The 14,353-nt window shown below is 51.1% G+C and overlaps 7 protein-coding genes across 7 annotated transcripts; 6 read left to right on the top strand and 1 right to left on the bottom strand.

The window, feature by feature from the left end:
* Positions 1 to 1,425: 1,425 nt before the first annotated feature.
* SEPMUDRAFT_145128 (uncharacterized protein) lies at positions 1,426 to 2,688 on the top strand (the record flags this gene model as incomplete). Its single annotated transcript, XM_016903092.1, has 3 exons — positions 1,426 to 2,047; positions 2,132 to 2,506; positions 2,606 to 2,688. The coding sequence occupies 3 exons, from the start codon at positions 1,426 to 1,428 to the stop codon at positions 2,686 to 2,688; spliced, it is 1,080 nt and encodes a 359-aa protein (XP_016756638.1).
* An 828-nt stretch (positions 2,689 to 3,516) lies between these two features.
* On the bottom strand, positions 3,517 to 5,840 carry SEPMUDRAFT_136659 (glycosyltransferase family 1 protein). The gene is made up of 3 exons (XM_016902788.1): positions 4,174 to 5,840; positions 4,063 to 4,101; positions 3,517 to 3,743 (listed from the first exon to the last, which is right to left on the bottom strand). The coding sequence occupies exon 1, from the start codon at positions 5,815 to 5,817 to the stop codon at positions 5,008 to 5,010; it is 810 nt and encodes a 269-aa protein (XP_016756637.1). The 5' UTR covers positions 5,818 to 5,840; the 3' UTR covers positions 3,517 to 3,743; positions 4,063 to 4,101; positions 4,174 to 5,007.
* On the top strand, positions 3,517 to 5,840 carry SEPMUDRAFT_128849 (uncharacterized protein). The gene is made up of 3 exons (XM_016902236.1): positions 3,517 to 3,743; positions 4,063 to 4,101; positions 4,174 to 5,840. Exon 3 carries the CDS (start codon positions 4,234 to 4,236, stop codon positions 4,807 to 4,809), a length of 576 nt encoding a protein of 191 aa, XP_016756636.1. The 5' UTR covers positions 3,517 to 3,743; positions 4,063 to 4,101; positions 4,174 to 4,233; the 3' UTR covers positions 4,810 to 5,840.
* A 734-nt stretch (positions 5,841 to 6,574) lies between these two features.
* Positions 6,575 to 7,452, top strand: SEPMUDRAFT_152159 (uncharacterized protein). The gene has a single exon (XM_016907278.1). The coding sequence runs from the start codon at positions 7,049 to 7,051 to the stop codon at positions 7,445 to 7,447; it is 399 nt and encodes a 132-aa protein (XP_016756635.1). The 5' UTR covers positions 6,575 to 7,048; the 3' UTR covers positions 7,448 to 7,452.
* A 153-nt stretch (positions 7,453 to 7,605) lies between these two features.
* On the top strand, positions 7,606 to 8,149 carry SEPMUDRAFT_152158 (uncharacterized protein). Its single transcript, XM_016907277.1, has one exon. The coding sequence runs from the start codon at positions 7,621 to 7,623 to the stop codon at positions 7,984 to 7,986; it is 366 nt and encodes a 121-aa protein (XP_016756634.1). The 5' UTR covers positions 7,606 to 7,620; the 3' UTR covers positions 7,987 to 8,149.
* Positions 8,150 to 8,982: 833 nt separating this feature from the next.
* SEPMUDRAFT_128846 (FabD/lysophospholipase-like protein) lies at positions 8,983 to 10,569 on the top strand. The gene is made up of 2 exons (XM_016902235.1): positions 8,983 to 10,304; positions 10,389 to 10,569. The coding sequence occupies exons 1-2, from the start codon at positions 9,309 to 9,311 to the stop codon at positions 10,509 to 10,511; spliced, it is 1,119 nt and encodes a 372-aa protein (XP_016756633.1). The 5' UTR covers positions 8,983 to 9,308; the 3' UTR covers positions 10,512 to 10,569.
* A 1,222-nt stretch (positions 10,570 to 11,791) lies between these two features.
* On the top strand, positions 11,792 to 14,249 carry SEPMUDRAFT_152156 (NADP-specific glutamate dehydrogenase). The gene is made up of 5 exons (XM_016907276.1): positions 11,792 to 12,518; positions 12,623 to 12,910; positions 12,975 to 13,582; positions 13,658 to 13,806; positions 13,880 to 14,249. The coding sequence occupies exons 1-5, from the start codon at positions 12,194 to 12,196 to the stop codon at positions 13,890 to 13,892; spliced, it is 1,383 nt and encodes a 460-aa protein (XP_016756632.1). The 5' UTR covers positions 11,792 to 12,193; the 3' UTR covers positions 13,893 to 14,249.
* Positions 14,250 to 14,353: the final 104 nt, after the last annotated feature.

The following is a 14,353-nucleotide window of genomic DNA, read 5'->3' as shown; positions in this document are numbered from 1 at the left end:
GTGCATAAGAGAATCTCATGTATATAGCATGCTGACAAAAAGGAAAAAGAAAGAAGTCTTGGCTATGCCGAACCGGACGAATCTGTTCAGGAAAATTTCATCAACCTGATACAAGATTTTGGTCAAAAGAAAGATAAAAAGAACCGAGAAAAGAAAACCCACCAAAAGGGAAAGGATCGATTTTCTTCCCTTCCGTCTGTCGGGCTCACTCGCGACCCACCCATTCTTCTGTCTCTCTCTCTCTCTCCTCCGTCTAGGCTCCACCAAAAGAAAAAGGCAGAAAAAAAGAATTAAAAATCACCGCCGCCCAGATCGTGGCTGAAAATCCAACCAAAAGGACACATATAAAAAAAAACCACCTCATCACAAATCGCTTCGCTTGGGCGTCTACACTTCTTCTGGAAGCACGCTCCGACCCACTGACCGGGCTGCGTTTCCCCCCTCCCTCTCTTTCTCTCTCCTCGCCTCTCCTGTCACTGTCACTGTCATGTCACTGTACATACCTTACATTTAGTTGGTACCTAGAATGATCTGCCGTACAGCTGCGTCCTGCGTCTCTTTCATCACACACAGTGCATTCTTCTAGTACTGCACGCACGCACGCACGCGCGCGTGGGAAAAAAGTGTAGTGTATCCCGGCAATATGCCGTTTTTGGGGAGGAGAGAGAGGGAGGAGAGGACTGGCTGGCTGGCTCTCTCTGTCTGTGTCTGTGTCTGTGTGTAAGTGAAGCGAGTCAAAGGATGAGAGTCGATGTTGATCAGAGGAGACTAGCTTCTGGCATTGGCAAGCAGGTGGAGTTCTCTCTCTGTAAGCGGGTCCATATAGTTACGGCGATAGGTTACCTACTACGGAGGTATTACTATTACTACGACAACTAGACGATATCTTTGCTTCTCTTTCTCTTTCTCTCTCTCTCTCTCTCTTACACATACACTTATACACATACACACACAAGATGGACTCTGTCGATTGATCCAGATCGGAGCCGGTTCTTTCTGTCGCTATCGCCTCTTCGTCCTTGTGGAATCTATCATCGCCCTCTCATTCCGCATTCCCGGGGCCAAACAAGAAGAAGGAAGTGGAGGAGAGAGTTTTGTGGCGGGATACTTTGGGTTGAGTGAACAAAAAAAAAAAACAAGGAACAAGAGACTTGGGCAATGCTTCCTTGAATCCCCCCTTTTTTTCTGGATCGGGACCGATTTTCGAACATTAGCATACTACAAGTCCAACTGCTGCTACTGCTGCAACTGCTGTCTGGAAAAAGAAGAAAAAGAACGTCAGCACTTCGACCACGACCACAACCCCAACCCCAACAATCACCCACCATGCCAACCCTCGAAAGCCGCGCCACCCTAGGCGTAAACATAACCTTCCTCATCCTCTCCTGGATCTTCGTCAGCCTCCGCGTCTTCGTCCGAGCATTCATGCTACGCGCCTTCGGCGGCGACGACTGGACCATGGTATTCGCACAATTACTCTTCACAGCCTATCTCATCGCACAACTCGGCGGAATCGCACACGGCACAGGTCAACATTTGATAAACCTAACCCCCTCGGACGCGACGACCGCATTAAAATTTTGGTATTTTTGTGAATTATTTTATTGTTGCGCAACGACGGTATTGAAAGTGAGTATTGGATTATTTTTATTACGAGTGGCGACGAATCGGGTGCATATTTGGATTGTGCGGGCAGTGATGATTTCGGCGGGAGTGTTTGGATTTGCGTTTTTGTTTGTGCTGGTTTTTCAGTGTTGGCCGATTAGTGATTGGTGGTCGTTGGATATTAATGAGAAGCATTGTATCAAGCCGGATATTGTGGTGGGGTTGACGTATGCGGTGTCCGGGCTGAATGTGATTGCGGATTGGACGTTGGGGATTTTGCCGGCTTTTATGGTGAAGAATTTGCAGATGAGTGTTAGGCAGAAACGACTGGTTGCTATCATTCTGTCGTTTGCGGCTATTGGATCGTCGGCTACCATTGTACGACTGCCGTACGTGGGATCACTATCTCAGAGCTTCGATGGGTCCGAGGGCGATTTCTTGTGTAAGCCTCCTCCTCCTCCTCTGCGCGCTCTTCTCTCTCTCTCTCTCCCTCTCTCGGATTAATCTTGCTGACCTTACCTACTAGTCACCACAGTGGGAGTCGCCATCTGGACAACAGTAGAAATCGGCGTGGGCATCACAGCCGGTTGCATGGCCACCTTGCGTCCACTCTTCCGTCTCACCGTCGAGAAGCTGGGGATGGGAGGCAGCAGCGCAGAAGGGCGATCAGGTGCAATGCCTCCCAGCTGGTCAAGAGGCAGAGCTACACCGCTCGACGACTTTGTCATGGTCTCGCCGAAGCATGGCCGGACCATTACCACCATCACCGGCAATGATCGTGAGGGCAGCGGGTCTGCTCGCCGGTCAGACAGTAGCAGCAGAGAGCGGAGTTTGGGACGTGATGCCCCCGACAAGATTACGAGAATGTTTGTCGTCGAGTATGAGGACTCTGAGGCCCATCGTGAGCGGCAGCATGGTTTTACACCCCTTCCTCGGAGGAATTGATGGGTGGTACGATGTAGAAGTTTGTATCTTAGCCCGTGTATTCTTATCTCTCAAGCCTGCAAGACCGCTGTCCTTCACTCGACCATATCATATCCTGCTGAACATGAGGAGACAGATGATTTAGTGTCCGAGATGTAAGTGTCCCTAGTATATCATTCTTAAATCAGCTCTGTGGCATCACCCTCGAGGCACCTCCTATTGTTACCGTCAGACTTCAGTACGCGTAGTCTACGCGTAGATGTGAAAAAGCACGTAAGAGGCCGACCACAGAGGCTCTGCGCAAGGGTTTCCTGCAGCTCCTCCAATCGCAGCACAGCATATACGTACCTCCTAGTATCTCTGATGATATACGGCCTAGGTATGTGTGAGAATCTCACTCAGTCGTCCACACAAGTCACAAGTTATTACAACCATCCATTCCATTAATTCAACCTCTTCTCATCCTTGCCCAGTGCCACTCTCATGGATTCCAACTTCGCCGTTCGAGGTATTTTATACCTTCATTGTTAGTGGTTGTCAACCTGCACTATAGCCGGCAGAATTGGACGGTCTAGACCGCCAATAGGAGGACAATTTCAGTTTGAACTCTAAACAGTTGCTCAGACAGACTAGGAGGTACTTGACGCTTGGACTCCATTATCCATGGAGCGCAAAGAAGGGATTGTGAATACCCGGAAGCTTCACACCAAATCTGGAGATGCTTGAAGCGGAACAACAACACTCTTTGTAGATACTTCTTCGTCTGTACCGTCTACTCTGTAAAAGACCTGGTAAACTGTCCTTGCTCATCAGTCAGTCATAGAACGACTAGCTGCTGTTGTAGAGGCGGGGTGTCCATAGATTTCCGGAGCATGGTTTGTATCGCGCCGAAGGAAAACACTGCAGCCCCCCGGGCCCCAAGCAGGACGGGTGAACATCGCGTGGGAAGATGTGAGCTGAAGGGTGAAGGTGCGTGATGACATGGATGCCAGACGTGGACAGCAACAAGGCCATTCGATAGATGATGGCGCGTATTTCAGCGGGGAATTTCAGGAAGTCGAAACGTTGGGACTTGGGAGATGACCGAGATGACCGTTGGCTGCTCTGGTAGCGACACCGCGTGGCAAATGTTGCTGCTCGAGGAGGACGCGTACATCTCCTGGAACGATGGACTTAGAAGTCGAGCTCCCACCATTCTCCTCGCGTCGGGCCGTCTACAAATGGTCAGCTTCACTTCGATTCTCGCCCACGGGAGTCCTGTTGCACTGCTTGCAACCCAGATGCCGGAATATTTGACGATTGTCTCAGGAGAGCGCGTCCTGCTTCACTCTACCGAGCTGAGCTCCTGGCACAATCGGTAAAGTGCTAGTAGAGAGTGTGTCTCAACATAGGTGTTGAGACAATAGCAAGTAAAGGCCCGTGCAATGTGTTTGCAGCTAAGAGCAATCCGAAAAAGAGTGAATGGCTTGGAAAGACATTAGGCGCACGCATTCACTGGAGTACTTCACACCACAATAGACTTACCTGACTTACCTAGCATTACCGTAAAACTTCAATAGAATCACAACTCTGCTGTTGATATATAAGCACAACTCTGCTCTCGATATATAAGTGGTTTCGACCAAACCATTCCAGAGCTCTTACCACTTCATCCATCTGGAGAATTTCGCCTCTCTTTTCGACACGAAGACAGGCCAAAGAAACATGGAAGGGAAAGCGCACTACAAGCAGACCCAGCCCGGTGAAGGTCTGGTGCCAGGCAAACTCGTCTTGACAGTCCTCGTCGTCCGCAGCGCATCAGTCTTTGTCATCGCAACTCCACCAGACCAGACGAAACCCGACACCATCGACAATTTCTGGCTACCGAGCACAGTACTGTCGGATGTGACAATGGCGGACCTCTATCGCGAAGCTCTGAGCTTGGCCGAAGCGTGGACAGGTCTCCGCGACAAAGACATGTTTGTCGACAGGAGAAGTGTGCTGTACGACAATCTGCCATATCCGTTGACAGCGCCTGGTGGAGAGCGCAGTGGGCCTCTTTTCAAGACGGCTTTCGTCAGAGTCAAGCTCGTGACCAAGGCAAGCAGAAACCAGACGCTCTCGGTGGAGCCGGACCAGGCTCTGTTGGAAGCAGCTTTGGAGGATGAAGAAGTGCAGTTTGGGGGATCTTGGCTGAGCAGGGAAGATGCGCGCTTGGCTTTGGACCAAGATATGGAGGCCCTGCGTCCAGTTCGCAGGCTGTTTGGGCTCGAGAAGGAAGACAATAACAACGAGTCCTAGCAAGTCTCGAGTCTTCTTCTGCTTCTTCTTCTTCTTCTTCTTCTTCTTCTTCTTCTTCATCATCATCAGCCTGAGGAGGGATAGAGCAAGGGCCCTAGTGGCAATGGCCTGGTCATCTCTGCAGCTTAGCGAACACTAAGCAATTACCAACAGGCGCAGTGTATAGTGGCATAATTGCGACGTCTTTGAGCATTGCATTCACACCAGCACGCCCACAAACTCTGCCCTTCCACCAGGCCTCTCCAGCTGGGGCCACTGCACCAAGAATCGGTCAACGACAGATTCCAGTAATCTGCCAGATAGACTCAATCGTTTGACTCGCGCCCAGCTTTCCACATAGATAGTCCTCATCTTCCCCTTCCAATTGCACCCCCACACCTCAAAGAATCTCAAAACCAGTGAAGCCAGAACTACGATTGTCCCTGTAGCAGGTCCATTCACCAAAATCAGATCGGGAAAGTCCAACTCGCCCGGACCTCCCGTGTACTGAGACAAGACCATCACACAAGCCACAAAGCATCTCAGACATGAAGCTGGCGCAGTGAGTAAACTTTGATGAATTTCCCTCGCCCGAGGTACAGTCTGAATATCAAACGTGCCTCTGCCGCCTTCACTCCAGCTCGTCGAAGAAGCCGAAGACTCCGAAACAGAATTGCTGCTTACACGCTGCTCATACAGTTCGTCCACACGCCGTTCGAAATCTCGCGCGCGTTCAGCTGACAACGCGTCCCCGGAACTGACGATCCACGTCCGATGGCGGAAGTCGTTCAGATCGAGGCGGAGGGAGTGGTCAGGTTCTGTCATGCTGCGTTCGAGCATGGCGAGCATTTCGGCCGTGTGACCGCCGGAGCCGAGGACGATGAGGAGGTGCGTGGGCTCTTGAGCATGGCGGCGGGAGGGTCGGAAGGGTTTGGGACGCGCGGGATTGAGGATGGTGAGCAGGCGGGAGAGGAGGAAGAAGGCGGAGGAGACGAGGAGGAGGATGTAGATGAGGAGTGGTCGGTCCATTTGGCAGGTTGAGTGGGCGGAATGAGTGGATTATGGGAGCTGCATCATCACATCACGTCGTGTTCGCGCCGCGGGTACCTGTACCTTATGCTGAGCGTGAACATGAAAGACGTGTTGTTGTCGTCGTGATTATGTAAGCAGCTGTAATCCTGAAGTCTGAAGAGGCTGAAGCAACAACAAGCTACCTAGGGACAAAGTAGGGCCGGTCAGAACAGTACTTTACGGTATAAGTGCCGAGACTGAGGTAATTGTGGGAAATGTATCATCATATCATGTGTGTAGCAACGTCGCAAGCAGGCTCATCCATCATCGATGCTGCCTCCCCCCCGGCAGATAGAGGACGAATCAGCAGCACAGTACACTCGTAATCAATCCATATGGGAAGGGCATTGTCAGGGAACGCAAGTAGTGATCAGGGTGTCCCTTGTGTCCCTCGTTGCCCTTGTTATACATGCTCTTCAGCACGGTCCAAGGGGCATGGATCAAACGGACTACTTGCACGACGCCGATGTCGACTGCCCTGGCATGACCACTGTGTCGGGACTCATGTCATTGGTCGTCAGGACGGGCCGGGAGAAGTGAAGTGAAGCCAAGACTCGAGTGAGGTATCTTACTTCTTTCCCCCCTCGTGTGCTTGTTGGACTCTTTCCGCCAGCCTCCAGACACTCGAACCAGCCATCCCAGCGCGCCGGCCACTCTTCTCCCGGCCCATCACAGCATCATTGTCGGGACTTTTCGGTGCTGCCCAATGCTGCATGCTACCTATGATCGCCACGGGTTATGATGGGGATGATTAACGCATACCGCACCGATCGCTTGGGAGTGGGCTACATACACCAAGATGCGTTCGCGCGCACAGTAAGGTCAAAAAGAAAATAACATGAAAAAAAAAGAGAGACAGACTATTCACGACCGCTGGAGAGCGCACAATGTCCACGTCCGCACCATAATAAGAACATACCACCGTATCCTAAAATCAGTCCGGCTCCCGGGCTCGACTCCTCATCGGCCTAGTGGTGCCTTTTTTTCTGGATAAAACCACACATTCTGCGTGGCCAATGATGATTGAAGATATCCTGGAAGAATTGTCACTCCTCCCAGTGAGTCAATGACCCAGTGGTCCGCGACGAAAACAGACTGCACCGAACGTGAAACTTCAATATTGCTCCAGCGACGCAAAGCCACGTGAAGTAATCGTGTGGTATACCTGTGCACCCGGTCCCCTTCCAGTATGGGACATTGGCCTGCTTACGTCCAGGATAGACACGCTCTGTCGGGGGGTTGGCCCTGGACTGCTATTGAACTCTGCTACCGAACCGTACCTCCTCGCCAACGACAAGTGATTACAGACATGGCTGCCTGGTCAAGAGGGGAAATACTTCAAATCGAATGCGAGTACACCTCGTATCTTCGGCGGGCGCATCTCCAAGCTTTCCTCATCCCTCTCCTTGACCGCACGCGCCCACTACTACTACTACTACTACTACTACTGCTCCTGCTCTCATTACATTGTTGCCGCTTTACGAATCAACGGCACCGCAACACGACTGTCGTTAAAATCTCACGTACTCACACAAGACATCGCTTCCACTCGGCTGGCGGCCCGATCGATCCTTTCACGCATACCTAAACACCGTATGTCACTATCCACTTGCTGCTTCCATGCATGCGATAGAGACGTGTATGTGTGTAATGTGTACTGACATACCATTGCAGTAAAAAAAACCCCTCCCAAAAAACCAAGACAAAAAAAAAGAAGATAATCACGGCCACGACCCATTTTCTTAAGCCACACTAGTCACGATGAAGTTTTCCACCTTGCTCGTCGGCCTCACGGTCGTCATCTCCAGCAGCGCGATGCCTCTGGCGCTACCCAAACTGCAACATCATCAAGGAGCCAATGCCCAGAAGAAAGGTGGATCTGTGATTCAGAGTAACTGCCCATACCAGAATCCTTTGCGTGCGAGGGCGACGCAGGAGGATGATGGCAGCTGCGAGAAATCGAAGCGATCGGCAGACCCAGATGACGCCATTGCCAATCGGCCGCAGGATTTTGCTGTCGTTCCTAATATGAAGAAATGGCAGACGAGAGATGCTGATGCTGCTGCTGCTGCTCCTGTGGAGGAGGCAGAGGAGGTGCAGAGGAGGGCTCTCTATATGAGAGCTTGAGAGGAGGGAAGACGTCAGCTGCCGATATGATTTGATAGTTGGCCACTGGGGTGGATGGGACAGGTGGGAGAGATGCATGCACGCATGCATGGGGACAGAGAGGAAGGGGAGATGGTACAAGGAAAGTGTTCCGCTAGTGAGTGAGGGAAGGGAGTGAAGGGACGAATCGTCGTTGGTATATGTGTGTGTGTGTGGCGTTTCCGTGTTTACCTAATCTGATTTTTGCAAGAAAAATTAGAATAGTATTTCCTTTTTGTTGTTTTGGCTTGCTTTCTTGAGATGCAGCAGCAGCAGCAGCAATAGCATATCTGCTGTTGGCTGGGCTGTCAAACTTATGGGTAACATGTACTATCTATCTACATACCTATACATCAGCGAACACAATAACCCGAGGGTGGGTTGGGGCTCTTCTCTATATCTATGTATGTTGGGAAAAGGGGGAGGTTTGGGAGCGGACTGGAATTACTCTCTCTCTCTCTCTCTCTCTCTCGCTCTCTAATTTCTTATGTTGCGGTACCTAAGGACTCGAGTGTGTGTTATGTGGGAATGAAAGTGTGTGTACCTCATATAGATGCTAGCAGGAGGAAATCATGTCTCTCACTCATATCATTAAATGATTGATACTTTACGTACTTCTATCGCCCTACCTACTACTAACCCCCTACTTACTCTTAAGAGCTCCTCCTCCTCCTGCTGCTGCTGCTGTTTACAGGTACTGATGATTATGTTATGTTGCCGAAAAAAATCACGAAAGAATTTATCTCTAGACCAAGCTTCGAATATCTCATCAGTGTAGTAGCTGACGGACTGACGGACTGACGGACTAACTGACTGTTGTGAAAAGATCATGTGATGGTTGAAAGGTTGATGATCGACGGGTGGTGACGGTGGAGGTGGAGGTGGAGGGGGATAGGAGGAGGTAAAGGGCCGAGGATATCCGATGTCCGATGTCCTGTCCTTGAACACTACCGCTACCTCTACCGTACTTCCCACCAGCCGAACTAGAATACCGATCATGGGAGTAACTGACATACGCTACCAACAACTCATGCTACTACGGGACACTAATAACATGTGCGTACTAGACAATCGATCTCGTCGGACTCTATGATCAGCCACCATCAAATCACCACCACATCCTCGTGACCAACCTACCTGCCTACCTACCTGCCTACAAACCTACCTAGTCGTGTCCCACGCCCATGGCGCATCTACTGAGCTCTACGAAGCTCTCAGCGTCCACCCGAAACGCACTTCTATCGCTTCCAGCCTCCATTCGACCAGCAGTCTACGCGTCGTGTCAGGCACGATGGCAAACCACAATGCCACCGGCAGCCAGAGGTGGACAGCCCAAAACCGCCATCTTCTTCCCCGGACAAGGCGTGCAGCGTGTAGGCATGACGACAGACTGGCTCGAAGCATTTCCTCGCACGGTGAAACCCATGTTGGAGCAGTTGGATGAGACGTTGAAGCAGCCGATTTCTAAAATTATCGAACAAGGGCCGAATAGTAGATTGACTGCAACGGAAAATGCTCAACCGGCGATTATGTGGACGTCGTTGATTGTGTTGCGCGTGCTCGAGCAGGAGTTTGGGTTTAAAGTGAATGAGCGAGTTGATGTGACGCTGGGCCACTCGTTGGGCGAGTTTGCGGCGTTGGTGGCTGGAGGATATCTACGAGATACGGATGCGTTGAAGCTCGTGAGGCGGAGAGCAGAGACGATGGCGAAATGCAGTAAAGAGGCGAAAGAGGAGGTGGGAATGATTGCGCTGGTGTGCGAGGCAGATCGTCTACCGGCGATGGTAGAAGCGATTCACAGCTTTCTGGGACATACGTCGGAAAAGACGGACGACAGCCATGGTGATCACGACCAACCACCACCAGCTCTTCGTCAGGTTCTGATTGCGAATGTGAATTCGAAGAATCAGATTGTATTGTCTGGTGGGATTCGGGCAATTCAGGAACTCATGACGCATTTGAGGCAATTTGGAGGCCACGATCCTCGAGCGGTGCGACTCAGCTCCGACAGTCCTTTTCACAGTCCTCTGATGCGGCCTGCAGCGGATCTGATGAAGAAGATGCTCTACCAAGCCTCCCCTTCACAGCGGGATCAGGACATTGTGGTGTGGCCCGGGTTGATGCCTTGCATCAGCAATGTCTCGGCGAGGCCATTTCAGAGTAAAGAGCAGCTCAAGGATCTGCTCGCGAGGCAGTGCGTGGAGACGGTGCTGTGGCATGATAGCATTGTGTATCTCCATCAGGAGGAGAAGGTGAAGCGGTGGATTGGAATTGGGCCGGGCAAAGTCGGCCGTAATCTGGTAAGTGTCCTCTGCAGTCGCCACTTCTGGTGTTTCCCTTTCATGATGCTCGTACTGATCCAAACTCTGTGTGTGTGGCGACAGGTCGGAAAGGAAGTGGGCATGCGTGGTGCGGTTCGTGGTGGCGGTGTCTGGGGAGTCAGTTCTCCCAAGGAGATTGAAGAGTTTCTGCGAGACTTTGAGTCGACTGAGAGCATGCAGGAGTAAAGCAGTGTAGAGCGTAGAGCGTCGTACCAGCTAGTGACAGGATAGCACAGGACAGAACAGCACGGCTTCTGCCATTGCTCACATGCCTTTTCGCTACTTTCTTCTCTTACAGCAGTCATTCTCAGAATACCTCTCCAACTCTACAAACACTCTCTCGTACGAACCGGGAATTCAAAAAGAGTGAATTGTTACTACCTATAGAAGGTACCTATAGTCTTTACCCAGATCAGACAACTCCCCCGTCCGGGTGGGAAGACTACATACTAGTCTCTACCACCCAGGTGTAGAAGCTAGGTATGTTCCTGAGAAGTGCTTCTCCGGCTTCGCAGTACCTGTACCTGTACCTCCTACCTCCTTGTGTCCTAGTTCAGGTATGTAGTTGAGGTACCCTGAGTTTAGTCATCACTTGTCTCGCCCGGTCTCGCCAGCTCCAGAGTCGAACCTACATGTACCTCCTACCTTTACATCACATGCTGTGCATGTATACATAAGCCTCATGAGGTGTATACGAGTAGGATGTACATGGTACCTTTTTTAGGTAATCACGTTTCTCGTATTTTGATGTGAATACCCTAAATGACACATGATGCGAGAGAGGAAAGTAATTCAGGGACCCTGTGCTCATGTCCCCTTTTTGTTGGGCGGAGTTTCTTTCGGAACAGTCAAAATCATCTTCATCCCACTGTCTTCTCGTACCTATAGAAGTCATTCGTCATTCGTCATTCATCATTCACTACCTGCAGGTACCTCCTAGGCGATCCGATGTCGCTCTTCACAGCTCACACAGCTCGCTTGGCTGAGGTAGCTAGCTCCTAGATCGGCGGGCGCATCGCGCATCTCTAGTCTGGTACCAATGAGAAGCTCTTATCTTATCGGGAGCTACAAGCCCCTCTCTCGCTATGGAACCGAAACCAGAAAAAAATAAATCATGAATGACATCGTTGTTGCTTTCTTTTCGGTGGCATTTCCGGGGGGGTTGTTATTTTGTTATTAATGATGATGATGACGATGAGAATACTGTGGTGGTGGTGGATGGATGAGGGCGGTGTGGAATTATGTTTTTATTCTCAGGAGGAGAAAGGGGAGGGAGAAGGGGGTAAGGAGTGGGAGGAGGAGGGTCATCATAGAGAGGAGAGGGGATGTGGATGTGGATGTGGATGCGAGCGGTGCTCCTCCGTGCAAGGCCGGCGTTGTTAGCAAATGGCAAATGGTAAGGCTAAGGTAAGGCTGGATGCTTCTTTTTCTTTTGTTCTGCCCTGACCTGGCCTTGCCTTGCATTGTCTTGGTCTGCTGTAGCACGTCTCTTTCTCTCTCCCACATGTGATGGGCGGTAGACGCGTGTAAGTTGCAGCTGAGAGGCAACGGGTGGCTGGATGTGGATGTCCTCTTCTCTCTTGGGTCTCTCTTCTTCTACTACTACTTCTTCTTCTTCTCTTCTTCTCTTTCTTCTCTTCCTCTTCCTCTTCCTCTTCTCCTTCCTCTCTTCCTCTCCCTCTCTGACTCCTCACTCTGACTCTTCATTCTCACCTTGACCTCGGTGACTCACTACCACCTAACTCTTGCTTGCTTGATCCCAAGTCTTGCACTTACAGCATTACAACCACAACCACAACCACCACCTCGAGTCCATACGCACACTTCACACCGAAACATACCCACTACCGCACAACACAACCGCCATCATGACTACCAACAACGTCTCAGAGCCCGAGTTCGAGCAGGCCTACAAGGAGTTGGCCTCCACGCTCGAGAACAGCTCTCTGTTTGAGAAGCACCCTGAGTACAAAAAGGCTCTCAAGGTTGCCGCCATTCCCGAGCGCGTCATCCAGTTCCGAGTGGTGTGGGAGGACGACAAGGGCGAGTGCCAGGTGAACCGTGGTTTCCGTGTGCAGTACAACTCTGCTCTCGGTCCCTACAAGGGCGGTCTACGATTCCACCCTTCTGTCAACCTCTCCATTTTGAAGTTTTTGGGTTTTGAGCAGATTTTCAAGAATGCTCTCACTGGACGTATGTATTCTTACCCTCATCCTATTACATTCCATTCCTTGCATTGCAGGGAGGAAGAACATGAAGAAGAAGAAGAAGAAGAAGCTAACGACAAGTCCACGCAGTGTCCATGGGTGGTGGAAAGGGTGGTGCCGACTTCGACCCCAAGGGCAAGTCGGACAATGAGATTCGCAAGTTTTGCGTTGCCTTTATGCGTGAGTTGAGCAAGCACATTGGCGCCGACACGGATGTGCCCGCTGGTGACATTGGTGTCTCGCCTCGTGAGATTGGTTGGATGTTTGGCACATACCGCGCCGAGCGAGGCCGATGGGAGGGCGTTCTCACTGGCAAGGGCGGCAGCTGGGGTGGTTCTCTGATTCGCCCCGAGGCCACTGGTTACGGTCTCGTCTACTGTGAGTCTGAGCCCTTTTCTCCAAGAGCTCTATTTTGCGCGGGAGACACTGACAACCTTTACAGACGTTCAGCACATGATTCAGTACGCCTCTGGTGGCAAGGAGTCTTTCAAGGGAAAGAAAGTCGCCATTTCCGGGTCTGGCAACGTCGCACAGTACGCCGCACTCAAGGCCATCGAGCTCGGAGCCACCATTGTCTCCCTGTCCGACAGCAAGGGTGCCATTATTGCCACCGAGGGCGAGGGCATCACTCCCGAGGTCGTCAACTACATTGCCGATCTCAAGGTCAAGAGAAAGTCCCTCACCGAGCTGTCGGAGAGTGCAGAGTACAAGAACAAGTTCAAGTACATTGACGGTGCACGCCCATGGGTCCACGTCGGCAACGTCGATGTCGCTCTTCCCTGCGCCACACAGAATGAAGTCTCGGGCGAGGAGGCCGAGGCACTGGTCAAGGCCGGCTGCAAGTTCACTGCCGAGGGCTCCAACATGGGCTCCACCCAGGAAGCTATTGATGTGTTTGAGGCTTCTCGCAAGGAGAAGAAGGGTGACGGGATCTGGTACGGACCAGGAAAGGCTGCCAATGCCGGTGGTGTAGCCGTCTCTGGTCTCGAAATGGCACAGAACTCTGCTCGTTTGACATGGACCAGCGAAGAGGTTGACTCCAAGCTGAAGGTCAGTTTTCTTTTCTTTTTCACTTGTGACCATCTACGAGAGAACGACCCATACTGACGATGACAATTCCTACAGGGCATCATGGAAGCCGCTTTCAACAACTGCCTCGAGACAGCCAAGGAGTACGTCAAGGGCGCAGATGGCGAGCTCCCATCGCTCGTCGCCGGCGCCAACATTGCAGGTTTCAGCAAAGTCGCTGCCGCCATGCGCGACCAAGGAGATTGGTAAGCCCATCCATTCACCAAGTTTCGAGAAATCAGAGTCGCTAACCTTTTTTTTTTTCTTTTTTCAACACAGGTGGTCATACTAGATGATGATGATGATGATGAAAGATCATCCCCCCATCCCCCACCGATTAACGAGATATTGTGCAATGAGTCCGAGCGAGCGGGAAAATTTCGACAAAAGAATGAATGATACCACTACGAGAGCGGAGGATGATAAAAGAAAAACGGGCATTGCACTACTACTTACTACCTTACTACCATCGCCATCGTACCCGCCCCATAACAGCGAGCAAGCGAGCGGTCGATGATTCAGCATCAGAATGATGAATGATGATGATAATTCGGTATAGAGTAGACTAGGCTCGTTCGTAACGTCTATAGTAGCACTTATCCGAAATGAACGAGACATGAACCGGTTAAAAAGAAAAAAGAAATCCCAGACTTGAAATCTTCTCATCTCATTCATCTCATTCATCTGTCTCTTCACACACACACACATACACACACACACACACACACACACACACACACACACACACACACA

The sequence above is a fragment of the Sphaerulina musiva genome, assembly GCF_000320565.1.
Source record: "Sphaerulina musiva SO2202 unplaced genomic scaffold SEPMUscaffold_12, whole genome shotgun sequence".
NCBI lineage: Eukaryota > Fungi > Ascomycota > Dothideomycetes > Mycosphaerellales > Mycosphaerellaceae > Sphaerulina > Sphaerulina musiva.
This window is presented reverse-complemented; position numbering and strand designations above follow the sequence as displayed.

What these genes read in the sequence shown, in the direction of transcription:
- SEPMUDRAFT_128849 (XM_016902236.1), top strand. Translation starts at nt 4,234, where the DNA reads ATGGAAGGGAAAGCGCACTACAAGCAGACCCAGCCCGGTGAAGGTCTG.
- SEPMUDRAFT_136659 (XM_016902788.1), bottom strand. Translation starts at nt 5,817, where the DNA reads ATGGACCGACCACTCCTCATCTACATCCTCCTCCTCGTCTCCTCCGCC.
- SEPMUDRAFT_152159 (XM_016907278.1), top strand. Translation starts at nt 7,049, where the DNA reads ATGGGACATTGGCCTGCTTACGTCCAGGATAGACACGCTCTGTCGGGG.
- SEPMUDRAFT_152158 (XM_016907277.1), top strand. Translation starts at nt 7,621, where the DNA reads ATGAAGTTTTCCACCTTGCTCGTCGGCCTCACGGTCGTCATCTCCAGC.
- SEPMUDRAFT_128846 (XM_016902235.1), top strand. Translation starts at nt 9,309, where the DNA reads ATGCCACCGGCAGCCAGAGGTGGACAGCCCAAAACCGCCATCTTCTTC. An exon ending in GCAAAGTCGGCCGTAATCTG is followed by an intron (nt 10,305 to 10,388) that starts GTAAGTGTCCTC and finishes GTGTGGCGACAG; the next exon opens with GTCGGAAAGGAAGTGGGCAT.
- SEPMUDRAFT_152156 (XM_016907276.1), top strand. Translation starts at nt 12,194, where the DNA reads ATGACTACCAACAACGTCTCAGAGCCCGAGTTCGAGCAGGCCTACAAG. An exon ending in TGGTTACGGTCTCGTCTACT is followed by an intron (nt 12,911 to 12,974) that starts GTGAGTCTGAGC and finishes CAACCTTTACAG; the next exon opens with ACGTTCAGCACATGATTCAG. An exon ending in AGGTTGACTCCAAGCTGAAG is followed by an intron (nt 13,583 to 13,657) that starts GTCAGTTTTCTT and finishes CAATTCCTACAG; the next exon opens with GGCATCATGGAAGCCGCTTT.